Here is a 19,765-nt window from a genome sequence, read left to right as displayed (position 1 = left end):
ATTGCATACTGGAAGTAAAGAGCAGCAGTTGACAAGGTATAAACAGTACTGGAAGTAGGATCAATGAAAATAAAACAAAATATGAGTAGAATGTCTCACAGAATTTGCACTGCTTCTGAGCTGGAAGACTAGAGAAATTACATAAGCACAATGGATTTAAATAGTTCACAGGGAACCTGTTATGCAACATGCACTGGCAATTTCTGTGTTAGAGTAAGAGCAATGCAGGATTAGCAAAGATTCCTTTGAGTTCATTCATATCCAACTTTGCCCATTCTGTTTACTTGTGGTAGGACTAAGAATCACCCTGACCTTGATTAACTTGCTTGGTCATGTTTCTTGAGGGTAGCATCTGTCTATGCTCTGATGCAGCAGGAAGTGGAGAACAGGGTGGCAAGCGTGACTTTCACATGAAGGGTGGTGTGATGCACAACATAGTGCCAGGCCCAGACAAATGTTCCCTCTTTTTCCAACAAGGCTTCTGTGCCTTTAACAGAAGTGTGACAGGCAGGCAGACATTCAACAAGTGCCTCTTGTCGCACTTCTATAAAAACTGCTGGTTGAATTTCTGCCAGTGGCACAGTAGTCACACAAATGCACTGCCTAATGAGAAGGTTAGTGACTTAGGCCCCACAAACCGTCTGAAGGTGACTGGTGCCGTCCTTCGCTTCTAGAAAAAGAGGTGCTGGGACCTGGCTCCATCTGAAACAACACCCTGTGGTCTGGAAGGCCTTCCTCATAATCCCCACTGTGTATTATCCCTGATATGTGGGGGGTTCTCTGTAATAACTCTGTGATGAGATAAACGCATTATGTACTTGCTCAGTGTCCTTTTAATTTAATATATGCATTAAAAACAGATTCATTCCAGTGAATGCACCTCCTTAAAAAAAAACAACAGAACAATCTCTACCTAGGAATCTAGACATTAGGAAGACGGGTTCAATGCCTGTCTCTTCCCCAACATTCTTTTCTCGGTGTAGGGATTCTCCCCCTCTCATGAAGGAGCACTCACTCATTCAATTTTGATCTGCCTCTACAGAGACAATGTGTATCTGCCTGTTCTAGATGGGGACACACTTCCCAAGAAGGAATAGGTACACAGTCTAGGGCTGCTTCTGGATCCAAGCCTCTCCCTGGTGTCCCAGGTTGAGGCGGTGGCCAGAAGTGCCTTCTATCAGCTTCGGCTGATACGCCGGCTGCATCTTCTTGAAATGAATGACCTCAAAACAGTGGTACATCTGCTGGTAACTGCCAGACTGGGTTACTACAATGTGATCTATGTGGGGCTGCCCTTGTATGTAGTCTGGAAACTACAGTTGGTCCAGAATGCGGCAGCCAGGTTGGTCTCTGGGTCATCTTGGAAAGACAATATTACTTCTGTATTGAAGGAGCTACACTGGTTGCCGATATGTTTCCGGACAAAATACAAGTTGTTGGTTATAACCTATAAAGCCCTAAACGGCTTGGGCCCTGGGTATTTAAGAGAACATCTTCTTCGTCATGAACCCCACCGCCCATTGAGATCATCAGGAGAGGTCCGTCTGCAGTTGCCACCGACTCGTCTGGTGGCTACTCAGGGATGGGCCTTCTCCGCTGCTGCCCCAAGGCTTTGGAATGTGCTCCCTACTGAAATACGAGCCTCTCCACCTCTGACAACTTTTTAAAAGTCTTTAAAGACGCATCTGTTCACCTAGGCTTTTAATTAATATTGTTGTAATGCTGTTTTAAAATATTTTTAGAATTTTAAATTGTTGTCATGTTTTAAACTTTTTGGTTTAACTAATGTTTTACTTTTTCTGTTTTTATTTTGTTGTAAACCACCCAGAGACGTAAGTTTTGGGCAGTATAAAAATATGTTAAATAAATAAAATCCAGCTCTTTAGGGGTTTCTAAAGTACCCCATGGCACCTCTACCACACTCCACACAAGTTATTGAACCTTCTGCAGGCTAGGAATGAGATTTTCTTGTTAGGCCCCCAAACTGACTCATACCAGCTGCTATTGCATGCAGTAATAAAGTATGTTACTATGTGTACACACAGTATTTTGTTATTTATTCTTCAAATTTATAGACCACCCCAAGCTTCTGTCTCCAGGGAGTTTACAACATCAAACAGCTTAAAAATGAAAACCTTAAAACAATTTAAAAACCACAATTAAGCTGAAATGCTTGGGTGAATAAATGTGTCTTTAATGACTTTTTAAAAGTTATCAAAGATAGGGTGGTTCTTATTTCAACAGGGAACACATTCCAGAGTCTCGGGGCAGCAACAGAGAAGGCAGGTCCCTGCAAAGCCACCAGACAAGCCTCTGGGAATGGCAGACGGACCTCTCCAGATGATCTCAATCGGCAGTGGGGCTCATGGCAAAGACAATGTTCTCTTAAATACCCAGGGCTTAAACTCTTTAGGGCTTTATAGGTTATGGCCAACACCTTGTATTTTGCCCAGAAACATATTGGTAGTCAGTGTTGTTAGTATAGGAGTAATACATCAGGCAATAAGCATACATCAGGTGAGAGATTCAGTGTATAGGTGCTTATATGCCAATGCCAGAAGCCTCCGAGCCAAGATGGGTGAGCTGAAGTGCTTGGTTGCTAACGCAGAAATAGATATAGTGGGCATAACAGAAACATGGTGGAACAGTGAGAACCAATGGGACACTGTTATCCCTGGGTATAAACTCTATAGAAAGGACAGGGAGGGGCACCTTGGAGGAGGGGTAGCAATATATGTTAAAGAAGGGATTGAATCTAACAAGCTAGAAAACCTAGGTGGACTGGAGTCCTCCACAGAAACCCTGTGGGTGACAATACAAGGCCTGAAAGGGAACGTGCTACTGGGGACGTGCTATTGCCCTCCGGATCAAAACGCCGACAATGGCTGGGAGTTGCAGGAGGAAATCAGGGAGGTGTCAAGGAGAGGCAGGGCTGTAATTATGGGTGACTTCAATTACCCACACATAGACTGGGTAAATTCACAGTCAGGTCATGACAAAGAGGGCAAATTTCTAGATACGCTAAATGACTGTGCCCTAGAACAGTTGGTCTTGGAACCAACCAGAGAGAAGGCGACCTTGGACCTAATTCTGAGTGGCACCCAGGACCTGCTGTGTGATGTCACTGTCATCAACCCTCTAGGAAACAGTGACCATACTGCAATCAAATTCAGCTTACATGCGGGGAGAGAATCACCAAGGACGTCTAACATGGACATTTTGAATTTCAGAAGAGGAAACTTCTCCAAAATGAGGAGTATGGTGAAAAGAAAGCTGAAAGGAGAGTCACTTCGCTCCAGAATGCATGGAGTTTACTCAAAAGCACAATACTAGAAGCCCAGTTAGATTGTATACCTAAAAGGAGGAAAGGTACCACTAAATCCAGGAGGATGCCAGCATGGCTAACGGGTACCCTCAAGGAAGCCATAAAAGGGAAGAAGACTTCCTTCCGAAACTGGAAGGCCTGTCCAAATGAAGAGAACAGAAAGGAACACAAACTCTGGCAAAAGAAATGCAAGGTCACAATAAGGGAGGAAAAAAGAGAGTTTGAGGAACATTTAGCCAAAAGTATCAAGGTGAATAACAAAAACTTCTTTAAATATATCAGAAGCAGGAAACCTGCCAGGGAGGCAGTTGGACCATTAGACAATGAGGGAGTGAAAGGGATTATTAAGGAGGATATGGGAGTTGCAGAGAAGCTGAATGAGTTCCTTGCGTCTGTCTTCACGGCAGAGGATACTGAGTATATACCTGTTCCTGAACCAGGCTTTTTAGGGATGGAGGCTAGAGAGCTGAGTCAGAAGTGACGAGATGATGTTCTAAACTGTCTGGAAAAACTGAAAGCTAACAAATCACCAGGGCCGGATGGCATCCATCCAAGAGTCCTCAAAGAACTCAAATATCAAATTGCCAACCTCCTTGCTAAAATATATAACTTATCCCTGAAATTGGGCTCTGTACCAGAGGATTGGAGAGTAGCAAATGTAACACCTATTTTCAAAAAGGGGCCCAGGGGTGATCCGGGAAATTACAGGCCGGTTAGCCTAACGTCCGTTCCAGGCAAATTGATGGAAAGCATCCTCAAGGATAAAATTGTAAAGCACATAGAAGAACAGGGCCTGCTGGGAGTGAGCCATCATGGCTTCCGCAAAGGTAAATCTTGCCTCACCAACCTTTTGGACTTCTTTGACAGTGTCAACAAGTGTGTGGATCAAGGTGATCCAGTTGACATAGTCTACCTGGACTTCCAAAAAGCTTTTGACAAAGTTTCTCATCAAAGACTCCTGAGGAAACTTAGCGGTCATGGGATAAGGGGACAAGTACATGTGTAGATTGCTAACTGGTTGAAAGACAGGAAACAGAGGGTAGGTATAAATGTAAAGTTTTCACAATGGAGGGAAGTAAGTAGTTGGGTCCCCCAGGGATCTGTACTAGGACCGGTGCTTTGTAATTTATTCATAAATGATCTAGAAGAAAGGGTAAGCAGCGAGGTGGCCCAATTTGCAGATGATACCAAACTCTTTCGGGTAGTGAAATCCAAAACGGATTGTGAGGAGCTCCAAAAGGATCTCTCCAGACTGGGAGAGTGGGCGACAAAGTAGCAAATGCGGTTCAATGTTAGCAAGTTTAAAGTGATGCACATTGGGACGAAAAACCCCAACTTCAAGTATATGCTGATGGGATCCGAGCTGTCGGTGACGGACCAGGAGAGGGATCTTGGGGTTGTGGTGGACAGCTCGTTGAAAGTGTCGACTCAATGTGCGGCAGCTGTGAAAAAGGCAAATTCCATGCTAGGGATCATTAGAAAGGGGATTGAAAATAAAACAGCTAACATTATAATGCCCTTATACAAAACTATGGTGCGACCACACTTGGAGTACTGCGTACAATTCTGGTCACCACATCTTAAAAAGGACATTGTAGAACTGGAAAAGGTACAGAAGAGGGCAACCAAGATGATCAGGGGCCTAGAGCACCTTTCTTATGAGGCAAGACTACAACACCTGGGGCTTTTAGAAAAAAGACGACTGCGGGGAGACATGATAGAGGTCTATAAAATCATGCATGGTGTGGAGAAAGTGGAGAGAGAGAAATTCTTTTCCCTCTCACACAACACTAGAACCAGGGGTCACTCCATGAAATTGATTGCCAGGAGGTCTAGGACCAACAAACGGAAGTACTTTTTCACACAATGCGTGATCCACTTGTGGAACTCTCTGCCACAGGATGTGGTCTCAGCCAACAGACTGGATGGCTTTAAAAGGGGTTTTGATGACTTCATGGAGGAGAGGCCTATCAATGGCTACCAGTCGGAGGGCTGTGGGCCACCTCCAGCCTCAAAGGCAGGATGCCTCTGAGTACCAGTTGCAGGAGAGTAAGGGCAGGAGAGAGGGCACGCCCTCAACTCCTGCCTGTGGCTTCCAGCGGCATCTGGTGGGCCACTGTGCGAAACAAGAGGCTGAACGAGATGGGCCTTTGGCTTGATCCAGCAGGGCTGTTTTTATGTTCTTAATATGGTCTCTCTGAGATGACCCAGAGACCACACTGGCCAGTGTAATTCTTTCAACACAGGAGTGATATGGTATCTCCTAGATGATCCAGAGACTAACCTGGCCACAGCATTCTGGACCAACTGCAATTTCTGGACTATGTACAAAGGCAGCCCCACATAGAGCACATTGCAGTGGTCAGGTCTGGAGATTACCAGCAGATGTACCACTGTTCTGAGGTTGTTTCTCTCAATAAACAGATGCAGCTGGTGTATCAGCCAAAGCTGATAGAAAGCACCTCTGGCCACTACCTCAACCTGGGACACCAGGGAGAGGTTTGGATCCAGAAACACGATCGGACTGCATACCTATGCCTTCTGGGGAAGCGTGATCCCATCCTGAACAGGCATATCAGAATTGTCTCCCAAGTTCCAACCCTGCACAATAAGTACCTCCATCTTATCTGGATTCAGTCTCTGTTCATCCAGCCCATCACAGCCTCCAGGCAGGCATTTAGGGAGGTTATGCCTTCTCCTGATTATGTTGACATGGAGAAATAGATTTGGGTGTCATCAGCATACTGACAACAGCCTGCACCAAATCTCCTGATGATCTCTCCCAGTGGTTTCATGTAGATGTTATAAAGCAGTGGAGACCATATGGAGCCCTGAGGGACACTATACAAGTTCAGATTTTGAAAAGCAACAGTCTCCATGCAACACTATCTGGAATCTGCCCAAGAGGTAGGAGTGGAACCACTGCAAAGCAGTGACTCCCACCCCCAACCCGTCCCCCTTAAATGCTCCAGAAGCCGCCAAGAGATACAAAAGGACCAACAGAGTCAAACTTCCATCCATCAGGCCGACCAAGGCAGTCTCCACCCCATAGCCTGCCTGAAAGCCAGTTTGAATTGGGTTTCCTCCAAGGCTGCCTGGAGCTGGGAGGCCATCACCCTCTCAATTACCTTGCCTAGCCACAGAAGGTGGAGACAGGCGTATTGTTGCTTTGCTCTGAAGGATCCAATGCAGGCTTCTTCAGAAGAGGTCCAATGATTGCCTCCTTAAGGCAAGGAGGCACCCTGCCCTCCCTCAGAAAAGCATTTATAATATCGACCCGGCCTTCTACAACAAGCCCCCTGCCAGATAGTATAAGCCATGTCGGACAAGAGTCAAGAAGAGAACAGGTGGTAGGCCACACCATTCCAAGCAGTTTGTCTACATCCTCAACATACATACATAACATAACATATTTGTCCTATAAATGTTTAGAGAAAAGAGATAACTTGCCAAAATGGCTGGAATGTTTCTAAGTTTATTTTATTTTACCACCTAATTGAGATAGATGGGATAGGATTAATAGTTTGGTGCTGAGGTCATGAGGAACTGACACTTCTCAGTGAAAATCTTAGGGGGCTGCTGGGCATCTGTTGGACAAGGAACTTATCCGAGGGTCCAGACAGACATTCTGAAGTGGTTTGAAGTGGCTTGAACACACATTCATAGCAACCATTTCATGGCCTTGCCTATGAGCAACAGCTCAGGTCCCAAAGTGGAAAAGCTGGGCAAAAACCAGGGAGGCCAGAACAGGATAATGTGTGTTCAGAACATAACTTATATGTTATATAACTTATATGTTATATGTCTGTCTTCACCTGAAGTTTGAAGTCTTTGTAATAGGCTGACCTGTGAACTGGTGATCCATCTTATGCCAGGAAGTTGGAGTAAGCACCCTTCCAGATGCTAGGATTTTATTCTCTCTCTGCTTTTTGTCAGAGCACTGTGAAATCGCTGGCAAAGAAGGATCTAAAGTCCATCTAGTCTAGCTAGGATTGCCACTTATATTGCTGCCAGGGCTCCATTTGTAGAACAGGCAGAAATTCAGCAGGGGCAGCTTTTCCCAGCATGGGGCTACATATGCTCAAAAAAGTGTTTTATTGTTACTTGATACATCCCAGACCTGAAGCCTAGCAATCAAAGCAGGTTCCAGGGCTAAATCCTGGCACTATCTAAGCCTTGCCCTGAGATAGCCCATGTTAGCCAAAAAGCATGAAAACAAAGTACTAGAGAGCATCCTAGTTCTCATGGTCTCCTGCTGTATCTGACTATACGGAATGAGTCGTGACAGAATCCCTCCCAAAAGATCAGAAGAAGAAGACTGGAGCGAATGGGGACACTATTACTATTATTTTATTTTTAACCCTCAGAGGCTTATAAAATTACAAGGAGTAAAGAAACCATTGGCAGATACACATTTCTTACCTTTTTACATAACCTAGAGCTTATAACACCCAGTCAAAGTAGGTGGTAGTAGATTCAGGGCAGGCAAAAGAAGAGGATTTCTCAACAAGATGCATAACTAAGTTATGAAATTAACTAAAGCAAGATGTGATACTGGGTTAGATGAAGTCATGGAAGATGAGTCTACCCACGGCTTTTGGCAACAATAGTGGTGAAGAGCCTGGACGACAGAATTGGGATTCCCGGTTTCACTCTTGACTCTGTCATAAACTCACCAGGTGGCCTCGGGCAACCTGGTATCAGAATACATACCTTGTCCACCTAAAGGCGCAGCGGGGAAATGACTTGACTAGCAAGCCAGAGGTTGCCGGTTCAAATCCCCACTGGTATGTTTCCCAGACTATGGGAAACACCTATATAGGAAGATGCTGAAAGGTATCATCTCATCCTGCGCAGGAGGCAGCAATGGTAAACCCCTCCTGTATTCTACCAAAGACAACCACAGGGCTCTGTGGGCCCCAGGAGTCGACACTGACCCGATGGTACACTTTACCTTTAATACTTACCTTACAGGGTTGAGAGCAACAATAAGCTGGTTCATATGAAGCAGCCTAAACACTCAAAAGCACTATACAAATTAATACAGTACAGTTTATAATTATTAAATCAAACTCCCAGTCCAGAGGCAGAATACCTCAGGACACCAGATTCTAGGGCAAACAATGAGAGTAAGCTGTTGCCTTCATATTTATTCATATCAGTTTTCCATTTCTAAAAATGTTCAAGGAGATTCCCAAGGTTTAAAAGAAGTTAATATAAAAAGGCACAACAAACAAAACATCCACAAAGCAGCACTGAGAGTTAATCCCAAAACTTGAGCACATCAAACCATGTTTTTTAAAAGTCAAATATAAATATAAATACATACAACCAACAGATTTAAATATAACCATCAAACTAGGAGCATAAATCAAGTAGAAGGTAGGCTGGATGTTGGCTTAAACTAAACTAAAGTTCCTTTAGCAAATTGTACAACACAACCAAGGAAAAGCTAAGATGCATCTCTCTGGGAAGGGAACTCCGTAACCTCAGTGCTACTACTGTCCCTCATTTCTAGCAACCGTATTTCAATTAGCAATGGGAGCTTCAAATGAGCTTTTTCAGCTGATTGTGAGGAACAGACAGGACTATATGGGTAGAGATGATCCTAAAAGTATTCTGCTTCCAAATGTTTAGGTATATTCTGCTATACTGGTCTGATCCCAACTTGAAGAAGTCAGACCTGACCTCAGTCACTCATGCACTGGAGCCATCCAGATTGGATTACTACAATGCACTCTACATGGGGCTGCCTTTGAAGACAGATACTTTTATTAAGGTAATTGCTTTGTGAGCCACCCCCAGCAGTATTGCACTGGAAGGGTGGAATATAAATATATAAATTCAGTAAGACTTCTTATGAATGAATTACATAGGACCTTTTGTTTAAAAAGTGGGGAGGTGGGATGAATGAGTTTCTCACAGCCAGGTCCAAAAGGTCCGAGAGACTGACCAAACAGGGATGTGCATCTTTTGCAGGAGGCATATTGCAGCAAGACAAGCGAAACAAGTTCAGCAATGTTCTATCATTCTCAACTTTGTGATATGTTGTAGAAGTCCAGGTATTTCATCTTTACAACTTGAGCATTCAAAAGCCAACGAGATATCCCTTCCTAATCTCAGAGGTCTGGATGGTATAGGAGAGGAAGGGCTGATGTATGGAAATCCTTTCTTTGACCAGTGACCCCTCTAACAGGGATTCCCAGATGTTGACTAAAACTCCCAGAATCCCCAAACAAAAGCCACTACAACTGGGGATTCTGGGAGTTGTGTCTGGGGGTGATGGGAACTGTAGTCCAGCAACATCTGGGGACCCAGTTGTAGTGGCTTTTATTTGGGGATTCTGGGCGTTGTAGTCAACATCTGGGAATCCCTGTTAGAGGGAACAGCGCCAGTGACCTAGGACAGGGGTTCTTAATCTTGGGTCCCCAGATGTTGCTGGACTACAGTTCCCATCACCCGCAGACACAATGGTCAGAGGCCAACATAACATTTGGGTATCCAAGGTTGAGAACCCCTGACTTAGAGTGGTGCCTTGGTTTCAAGTCTACACTTTTTATGGACAAAGTACAGACCTCCAGTAATTATTTTAAAAAATGTTTGTTATGTTTAGCAGGAGAACTGTATCTATTCAGTTCAGCATGGCATCTCTCCAGTGGCTGTTGCTGACGTCTCCCTTGTGTTCCTTATTAAATTGTGAGCCCCTTGGGACAGGAAGGTCTCATTCATTCCGCTATGTTAAGCTTGTGGATTTTGTTGTTATTGAAAAGCACTCCATATATAATTGTTTAGTATTATTTTATTCAAACTATTTACAAAGTGCTTTTCAACCAAACATAAAATTCTCAAACTGATGCATATAGCAAAATAAATGAGGAAATGGTTCTCCGTCCCAGAAAAACTCACAATCCAAAGAAAAGCACAAAGGAGACACCAGCAACAACTACTGAAGAGATGCTTTGCTGGATTGAATAGGGACAGTTGCTCTCCTGCTACTAAATATAATAGAACTGCCACTTTAAAAGACGCCTCTCTGATCAGTTAGCAGAGGTTTTATCCCATCTTTCCAAACATCAAGCCTGATTATACAAGATCAAATTAAAGCAATGGTAGTTCAAACAATAAAACCCCACCAAAATACTATGAAAAGTACAAGTTAAGCACATAGTACTCAGCAGCCTTTTAAAAAGGTAAGTAAATTTTGTTAGTGCATGCTCTGAAAAATAGAAGGTAAGAGCAGCTCCAGACATCATGAGGGAAGCCAATAACAGCCTTGGAGAATGATCATAAAGGCCCCACTCCAGGTCTCACAGCTGATTGTGGAGGAAAGGAATCTGGAGCAAGCCACGATTCACAAAGCACAGGTGCTGGCAAGGGGGACTTATATAAAGAGAGCACCGTCTCTCAGAGATGTAGGACTCTGGCTAGTGGCTATGAAAGGACAGGGTTAGCTGTAGTTACTCTTGCTGAGGATTTGCAGTCTGAACATGCTCAAAGGCACCTGTTCGTTTATTATTGCTTCATTTATTCTTGGCATTGAACACAGGTTCTGAGGCCAAGTCTTGCAACTTTGGATTCAAAGTAAATCCAGCATTAGCCCTTTCATATGCTATTTGTCCACAATTCCCAAACACCCTAGCCTAACCCTTATCCCTGCCACCACTTGAAAAAAACAAAACAGAATGCAAACTTTCAGGACCTATGAAGTACAATATTAAAACACACACTTCTACAAGAGAGGTTTTTAATCCACATAATTCCACTAGGTGAAAAATTGAAGGTCTGGACAGAGAATTTACTACCAATGATAGAACAATTTTAGCTACTGAATCCCCATTACTTTGCAGTGGCCATTGACTAAAATAGTGCATTTTAAATTTCTGAGAAACCAGATGAACCAAAAATGGGGGGGTGGCGGATGGGACAAATGCATACAGAATAAAAACATACCAGAATTGGTTAATCTTTTAGGCCTGTTTTGATTGCTGACTGGAGTGGAATGCAGGGGGGGGGGGAATCAAAGGCACATGCAAAAGGGTTGGTTGTTTGTTTTTTTAAAAGAGTCCTATTAAAAGGTTAGAACACACACTCTTCTGTTCATGAGAATATGTACCTAGGCAATAAAACAAAACACCACCATTTGACCTCTGTGCCTTTTGCACAGTGAGCTTCAATAAAGCAAAAATGTCGTTCTCCCTCTGGCCTGAAAACAGCAACAAACCTTTTGCCAAACAGCCCTGCCTGGTAGGAGAAGAATTTTGGATTTGCCACACCCTGTGCTGAAATCCATAGGACACTCCCTTCCCAGTTGCACCACTGGAACAAAAAGCATGCAAGTTTCATGCATGTGGTCTAAGCAGCATCTGGCTTTAGTCCTTAACAAATACACAGCCTCACCTGCCTCTGGGCCTTTGTCAGCTAACAAATGGCTCACTCTTTACTACAGATTTCCCTTATAGATGCCTATCAATTTTGGTTTCCAGGAAACTCCGGGGGTTTATTGCAAGCCTATCACGGAATCCTCAGTAAAGGTAGAACCAGATGTTAAGGAAACCATGGGGTCCCCTCAACCCATGTTTTATAATGCAAAAGCAGGGGCACAAGGTACTTGCAGGAGATAATCAGCAGATAAGGGAAGCATTTTCTCCTCTGAAAGTGCTCCCCCAAATCAGTTATTTTGTTTTGTTTGTTTTTACTGTTTTCCTCCAAGCCAGTCACTGAGATGAGAGATTTGACAACTGTTTGATGACAACTGTTTGAAAACCACAGTTATCACATATAGCCCAGCTGCATGGGAAATGGGGAGGGAGGGTATTTTCATAGCAGAATCACACACAAGCCACTACAAGTGGCACCCTAAAACAATTCCCAAGTCAAGACAGCCAGCAACTCACCTTGCAAAGCCATTTGTACGCCAGCCATCTGGGGACAGTGGGAATACTCGGAGAACAATGGAGATAACAGCTGCCCCCCACTTGCTTTGGCAAGATGCTGTTCACAATTGTCTAGCAGGCGTCCTGCCTCTTCCCCGCCCCCCCCCCCCCGCAGAAACACAGAGGCTGTTAAACTGCCTTCCCCTTAGTGCCACATCTGGGTGCTGATTTTGCAAACCTTGAAGGAATTTTGCAACCTAAGGCATTCCAGAAAACACACACAGTGGGTGACGTTTAGGCCCTTTTTCAGTTTTGTCATTTCCTGAGTTGCAGGGGAGTAACAGCAGGAGAGAGGGCATGCCCTCAACTCCTGCCTGTAGGCTCCCAGTGGCATCTGGTGGGCCACTGCGTGAAACAGGATGCTGGACTAGATGGGCCTTGGGCCTGATCCAGCAGGGCTGTTCTTATGATCTTGCTATTCCAATATGAAGTTTAGTTTTTTAAATGGCTCATTTCTACTTTCTACATGTATTTGTTTTATTTTATATCTACCCTGCTTTTCAAACGGATTTTCCTAACATACATCTATTGGCATTCTGGCCTAAAGAGCATTTTTTTCCATTACTCGTGAAAACACCTTTAGACAGACGCAGCCAGTGGGGCCAACACCCCACGTGAATGCAGAAATGGATTCTTGTGGCAAGTAAGCTGGGTATCCATAGCAAAGGAAAGCCTTATAGAAGATCAGGGATCCCAACCTTGATTCCACAGATATTGTTGAAGGCCATTGTAGCTGGGGATGATGGGACTTGTAGTTCAACAGCAACTGGGGACCCAAGGTTGGGAACTCCTATAGAAGACAAACAGAAATAGAGGTGTGTGCCAAATGCATAAAATGCCTTCTCAGCAACACCATGCCACACTACTTGCCCCTTAACTTGGAAGGGGATCCAGCAGGTCCCTTAGGGCCAAACTACAGGTGCACATAAAGGCAAACTATGGATCAGAGGAGGACAAACCTAAGGCTTCTGAGAGCTACCTTTCTTTTCTTTTCTTTTTGGCAGAACCTTGGGAGCTAGCAGGACAAAATAGTGGCTTGTACAAAAATATCCTTCATCAGAATAAGATTTTTAAATCATCAAAATCCCTAGATTTCAGGCAAATTTTGCTGCAGAACAGGAGAGGATCAAGAGAAGCTGCTTTATGGGGGAAGAAACCAGAGAGAAGTTAATGAGAATGAAATTAAAAGCAACTGTAAGTACTCAAAGAGAAAGATTTTAAAAAGTGTTCATTATGTTTATATTTTTATACCACCCTTTGTCCCAACACAAAAGCCATCTTGAAATTTCAATTAAAAACAACCTTAAAATAAAGCACACGGCACTACAATTTAAGAGAGCAGGGGGCACATTGTACAAAAGCCTGAATAAAAAGGGCTGTCTTCAGTTTCCACCTAAAAGCTGGGAGAGGGATCCATGCAGATATCAGCCACAAGCAGGTTCCACAGCTTAGGGGCAATCACCAAGAAGACCCTGTCCCTCACGCTTGACAAACAGGCCTCTCAGCACATGCTGCAGGGCCTACCCAGCCAATCCAGTCAGGCAGGTAGATTCAGCTGGGAATCTAATTGAAAGGGAAGGAGAAGGGACGCCCAAATGACTGGAGAGCTACTTCAGAGATAAGCCCTGGGAGCACCTCCTAAGCTTCCCAGTGCTTGCCACCGTTGTAAGGATTACAAGGTAATGTATGTGAGCACTCAGAAGTGTAATATAAATAATCATAAAGATGATTATCAGCAGAACATATAGATTTACTTAAGTTAGGTTTAATCATATACAAAGATTATAGGATAGCAGTCAAGGAAATAAAAAGCAAACATTGGCTGACAATCTGACTAAATTACTCAGTAATGCTACTTAGTAGTACCTAGAATAAGTCCTAGGGCTACTAATTTTCAATACAACTTCCTCTGGCAGATTCAGCCAGAACGTTAGCTATTGTTTCTAACTTAATATACTGGCCCTAAGTAGAATAATAGGCAAGTAGATTCCATTGTTACCGGAGAGTTAACTAAAGCAGCGCCATTTTAGATTCTTAGATTTACTGAGCAAGAGTCTACTCCATTTTGTGAGTTGTTTGTTCCCACGTAGAAAAGCATTTGGTCTGTTTCTCACCCTTTAGCTGTAACCAGCCTTGAAATTAGCAAAAATATGTTAACTGCTATGCCTTCCTGCGTGTTCCAGTGAACACAGACAGGGAAGATTGCTAATAAGAAGTAGCCCAGTTGGATACTTGGAATTTATGATACTAACAAAGGCAGCATTGTGATCTTCAAAGGCTAATATGGTGATGCAGGACAGGACTACCTGGCAAGCTTGTTGTTATTGCTGATTATGCTAAAGTTGTGTCCATCTGTATAAAAACCTCTTGCAGCCTCCATTCGGGGCTGCCCTGCTTTGTGAAGTAATTCCCAGGGTTGCTTTCGCTCTGCAGAGACAAATCAAGCTTTGAAAGCAGTCTCCTGGCTTGGTGAGTGATTGGCTAAGTGCACCAGGCTAATAACCTGTTGGTTTTTTTGTAACACCATCACATAGGAGAGCAAAAGGTGGCAAATTACTAGGTTGCAAAACCAGGATTCTCCATATGAGGCAGAACTCAGGCTAGCGCTGGTCAAGAAATGGTTAAAGAGTCTACAAGTTGTTAATTGTAGCTTGCTAAGGTCATAAATCTTGCTAGCCTGGCTGGAATGTGAAAAGAGGCCCCTCTTCTTGTATCTCCTGATAGCCAAGCCTGCAAACTAACATTTTCAAGGGCACAGCTGGACAAGAGTAAAGATAGCTTGCTTATCAATAGGTAGTAGAAAAGGCTCGATTGTAATAGAGGAATGTTGTCTAATTAGCAATGATTATAATATTTGTAATATGACGATTAAATGATGCTGACCAATGAGGATTATATCTACAGAATGTAATTGAGTTGTATATAAAGCTGGAACCACGATGTAATCAGGATCTTGGGCTTTGGGAATCTATTTCCACCGAGATCTAATTGCCTGGCAATAAATCTGCTTTGTTTCAAATGGTGTCAATCCTTCACTTTTGAGCTCGGGCTGGGGAATTCTGCTACACATACTGCTTGGGCAGAAAGGTGCAATGTGGAATCCAGCTTTTTCCAGCTCTATGACAACCACCAGAAGTCTCAAGCATCATTCAAGATCCTAACACCACATGTGGCTGTATGTTCCAGGGATGGTCAGTGTTCCCTCTAAACAGGGATTCCCAGATGCTGACTACAACTCCCAGAATCCCCAGTTACAATGGCTGTTGCTTGGGGATTCTGGGAGTTGTAGTCAACAACATCTGGGAATCCCTTTTAGAGGAAACACTGATGGTCAACCTGAGGCTCTCCAGCGATTCTCAGACTGCAATGCCCATAATCCCCAGATGCAACAGATCGTGGCAGGGGGTGATGGGAGTTGTATTCCAACAACTGGAGAGTCTTAGGTTGGCCACCCTGGTATATTCTTAAGAGGTCTTGGCTAACAATAGGCCCCAAGCACAATGTGATCCCTAGATAGTAGAAGAATAGAATAGGCAAGTTCAGGCTTGTCCTATTGGCAATACATGTTCAGTAATCTGGGGTTGTCAATACACACCTGGGGATGTTTTTCTGCTGTCTGGAAAGGTCAGCTAACACAGTAGTCTTCCACTTTTTCCACACATGGGACACACTTTTCACCCTAACTGGCAACCTGGGAGCCACTCTAGTTGTTTACCATACATGATATTTGCCTCTGTCCTTCTCTTTCCAGAGTGTAAAGGAAGACAGGGCTCTGGTACCGGAAACCAGCATGGCACTACCTGGTCCAGTGTGGTGTAATAGTTAAGAGTGCTGGACTAGGACTGAAGAGGAGACCCAAGTCCAAGAGGCTGTTCAGCCACGGGACTCACTGGCCAGTCACTTCTCTCTCAGCCTAATCTACCTCACAAGGTTGTTGTGAGGACGAACCACCATATACCCCACTCCGGCTCCTTTGAGGAAGGAGGATGATACAAATGAAAACACATAAATAAGAACAGAGTACAAGATGTCACCTTAAGTGGTGCAGTGGGGAAAGGCTTGACTAACAAGCAGAAGGTTGCTGGTTCAAATATAGGAAGATGCTGAAAGGCATAAGCTCATACTGCGCGGGAGGAGGCAATGGTAAAGTAAACCCCTCCTGTATTCTACCAAAGAAAACCACAGGGCTCTGTGGGCGCCAGGAGTCAAAATCGACTTGACGGCACATTTACCTTTACCTTAAAAGATGGCATTGTGGAAGCTGCAGTTTTTCCTCACCCTACCATGACAGACTGCACCAAACACAAGTTTTTGTCTTCTACACCAATGTTTATTTTTATTTATTTGATTTATATACTGCCCCTCCAAAAATGGCTCAGGGTAGCAACTCAGACTTCTTTTCCACTTGTTCAGTCTGCCTTTGTTCTTCTCTTTCCCTCTAAAAACATAATGGGGGGGGGAGTGGTGGTGCCACCAAAGTGACCCATGCTAGTTTCAGATGCAACCCAGTTGTGGGGTCCAACTCACTAGTGCAGAGGTGGCCAGCCTGAGGCTCTCCAGCTGCAGTGTATTGTGACTGGGGGATGATGGAAGTTGTAGTCCAACTACAGCCAGAGAGTCTCAGGTTGGCCACTCCCGTACTAGTTAAAGTCCAATGAGCTAACAGATGTGTACCCTTGCCCCTTAGAAATGGAGGCAGGCTGGCCCAGGCAGACACAAACTCACAGGGGGATTATATTTATACCAGATAGCTTGATGCAGTATATTCTAGGTGACAGGCTGACTTACCAATAGCTGCTACAATATGCCAAAGCAACAGCCATGCAGTGAGCTTGCTCCTGTGGTTTCTAGGATGCAGCAAGGCAATGTGCGTATACATAGCACTTTGATTAATCTTTATTTACTTTTACTTATTTATCCTATTCATTCTGTAAGTGATCAGGAATAACTAATGTGCCAGGGCTGCAGTAATTCATTGCAGTAATGACTTATGTTCTAATTGTTCCAATTTTAGTGTCAAACTGAGGAAGAATGACTGGTTTCTTGAATGCAGAAGAAATAGATGTGTTTTCCTTACAACCATGGGTGCGGCCCAGAGCAAGCACTGGGTGACTAATGTGGCTGTACGTTCTAGTTGAGTCCAACGCCCCTTACCTATGCAATCATAAACTGCCATACTGTAGGGCTGCACAAGTTTAGTCCTCCAACTGTTTTTGGACTACAACTCCCATCTTCCCCGAACACAGAGGCCAATGGTCAGGGATTATGGGAGCTGTAGTCAGACATTTGCAGGAGGGTCGAAATTGTGTAGCCCTGCGGTTACACCATGCTCCCGAGGTATGCAATGCCCACACACTACGCCACTAAAAAAAAGCAAGATCAGCACTGCCCATCTAAGTCAACGAACTTGAGGAAGAAGATATGGAGATCAGTCACACTCAGGAGCAAAAGCTATTCCCTGAATCTCCCCAAACACAATTGTACTGAGAAAACCCATGTAGCTCCCAGGCCCCAGCATCCTCCTTGTCTTGAGCTGTGGCAGCACCAATGCCTCTACTGAGGAAAGAGCCCTTTCCTTCCCTCACTGGGGCTGGGAGACAGACTAGCCTTTAAGGAAGCTGAAAGCAGTTTCGCTTCCCATATTTGTGTAACAGATGCTTCGATTGTCATGCCCTCCCTCATCTCGGGTCAAACTGGTTTTGCAGCCTTTTTTACCACAAGTGGCAATTGATAGTACTTCCAGTGACTGTTGCTGGTGTGTGTTTTATGTTTCTTTTTAGAATGTGAGCCCTTTGGGGACAGGGAGCCATTTTATTTGTTTGTTATTTCTCTTTGTAAACCGCCCTGAGCCATTTTTGGAAGGGTGGTATAGAAATCGAATTATTATTATTTCTTGTTTACACAGTCAGACAGGTGTTATTGACTGGTTTGTTTTATCCGGACATCGAGTCCTTCCCAAGGACCTGGGATGCCAGAATTTTATTGTCAATGGTATTATTATTATTATTATTATTATTTTGTTGTTGTTGTTGTAAGGGAGATCTCATTTAATGGTTCGGGTTCTGTACTGAGCTGTATGTCATTAAGTTTCGGTGGTGTGGCCACCACGGGACAGGGGCGGGACAAACGTTCCTGGGCCACCAGCATCCAGGGGCCTCCAGAGCACCACCTCCCCACCAGCACCCAGCTGATGAAAGAAGCACTCACCAGCTGGCAGAGACAGTCAGGCAGCCCCTCTCCCTTCTGCAGTCGGCCAGCAAGCACTTGGTTCCCTGGCTGAATGCTTCCTTTCCCTCCAGCCGGATGTTTCTGGCTAGATGCTTCCTTTCTCTCCCAGCCAGCTGGGGAAGAGGGAGGGGCACCACATCCATGCCCCAGTGTTGGCCACACACCCCTGACATTGGTGTGCTTCCGATACCAGTGCAAGGAGCACGGCAGGTGAGGGTGCAGACAAAAGAGCAGGCACTAGCAGCTCCCTGCGCCCCTGTTGACTGTTTGTTACATAGGAACTTTCTATCTTCTATCAAGTCAGACCGTTGGTCCATCTAGCTCAGTATTGTCTACACCAGTGTTTCTCAACCACTGGTCCACGGACCACTGCCAGTCCATGAAGTGCTGGGTACCAGTCCATGAGGCATCACTAATAAAAATCACACACATACACACCCAAAAAAACCCCACAAATTGGGGCCAGCGGGAGCTCTCCGGAGCTTATTTCCAGGCAGTCCACTTCCTCGAAATGAACATTATCCAGCAGCGAGGGCTGCCTAGAAATGAGCTCTAGAAAGCTGCCCAAAATTGGTTTTTGGGGGATGCCTGGGGGCAGGGGAATAGCTATAATTGAGCAAAAGGATTCAAGGAACATGGGCTCCAAGCTCCAGAGGGCCCTCCAGCTCCACTCCTCCCTATTTTCTTCATTATCTCCCTCACTCTGGGGGGCCGCCAGAGAGAGGGATGAACACGGGCCCCCTCTCCCCTAGCTACGCCCCTGGTTGGGGGTGAGGGGGGAAACCCCATTACTAACTGCTGATCCAGGAAACTGCACATGAATAATGTACCAGTCCATGCCTCAAAAAAATATTGAGAAACACTGGTCTACACAGACTGGTAGCAGCTTCTCCAAGGTTGCAGGCAGGAATCTCTCTCAGCCCCATCTTGGAGAAGCTAGGGAGGGAATGTGAAACCTTCAGCATGCAAGCAGGCAGGTGCTCTTTCACTGAGCTATGGCCCCATCCCCTAAGAAGAATCCCTAACAGTGTTCACATGTAGATTCCGATTACCTTTATTACGGTCTTAGACCAGAACATACATAATAACAGTACAATCAGCCATAGTAAAACAAAATAATCATTTAAAAAAAATATTCTAACACACTGTCACTAAGAGCCATTAAAACTGCTTCCAATACAGTCATGGAAGAGCTACCAAGCCATGACGAGCTCGAGGCTGAACAACAGAATTTTGCTACTTGATATGAGACATTAAAATCTTTATCAGATGAGATATA

General features: G+C 44.5%; 1 protein-coding gene across 3 annotated transcripts in view; it reads right to left on the bottom strand.

The window, feature by feature from the left end:
* Positions 1-19,765, bottom strand: part of PLCD3 (phospholipase C delta 3) — a 96,227-nt gene that overhangs the window by 62,575 nt on the left and 13,887 nt on the right. Inside the window, exon 1 of one of the 3 annotated variants that reach the window (XM_053260742.1) lies at positions 12,220-12,282. The exons of the other annotated variants lie outside the window; for them this stretch is intronic. Within the exon in view, the coding sequence (XP_053116717.1) occupies positions 12,220-12,247 (28 nt within the window). The 5' untranslated portion in view covers positions 12,248-12,282. Of the gene's footprint in view, positions 1-12,219; positions 12,283-19,765 lie in introns of those variants that run through there. 3 annotated transcript variants of the gene reach the window in all.

This window comes from Hemicordylus capensis, chromosome 6 (genome assembly GCF_027244095.1).
Source record: "Hemicordylus capensis ecotype Gifberg chromosome 6, rHemCap1.1.pri, whole genome shotgun sequence".
Taxonomy (NCBI): domain Eukaryota; kingdom Metazoa; phylum Chordata; class Lepidosauria; order Squamata; family Cordylidae; genus Hemicordylus; species Hemicordylus capensis.
The sequence above is the reverse complement of the archived record's forward strand: the minus strand, read 5'-3'. Positions and strand labels throughout refer to the sequence as shown.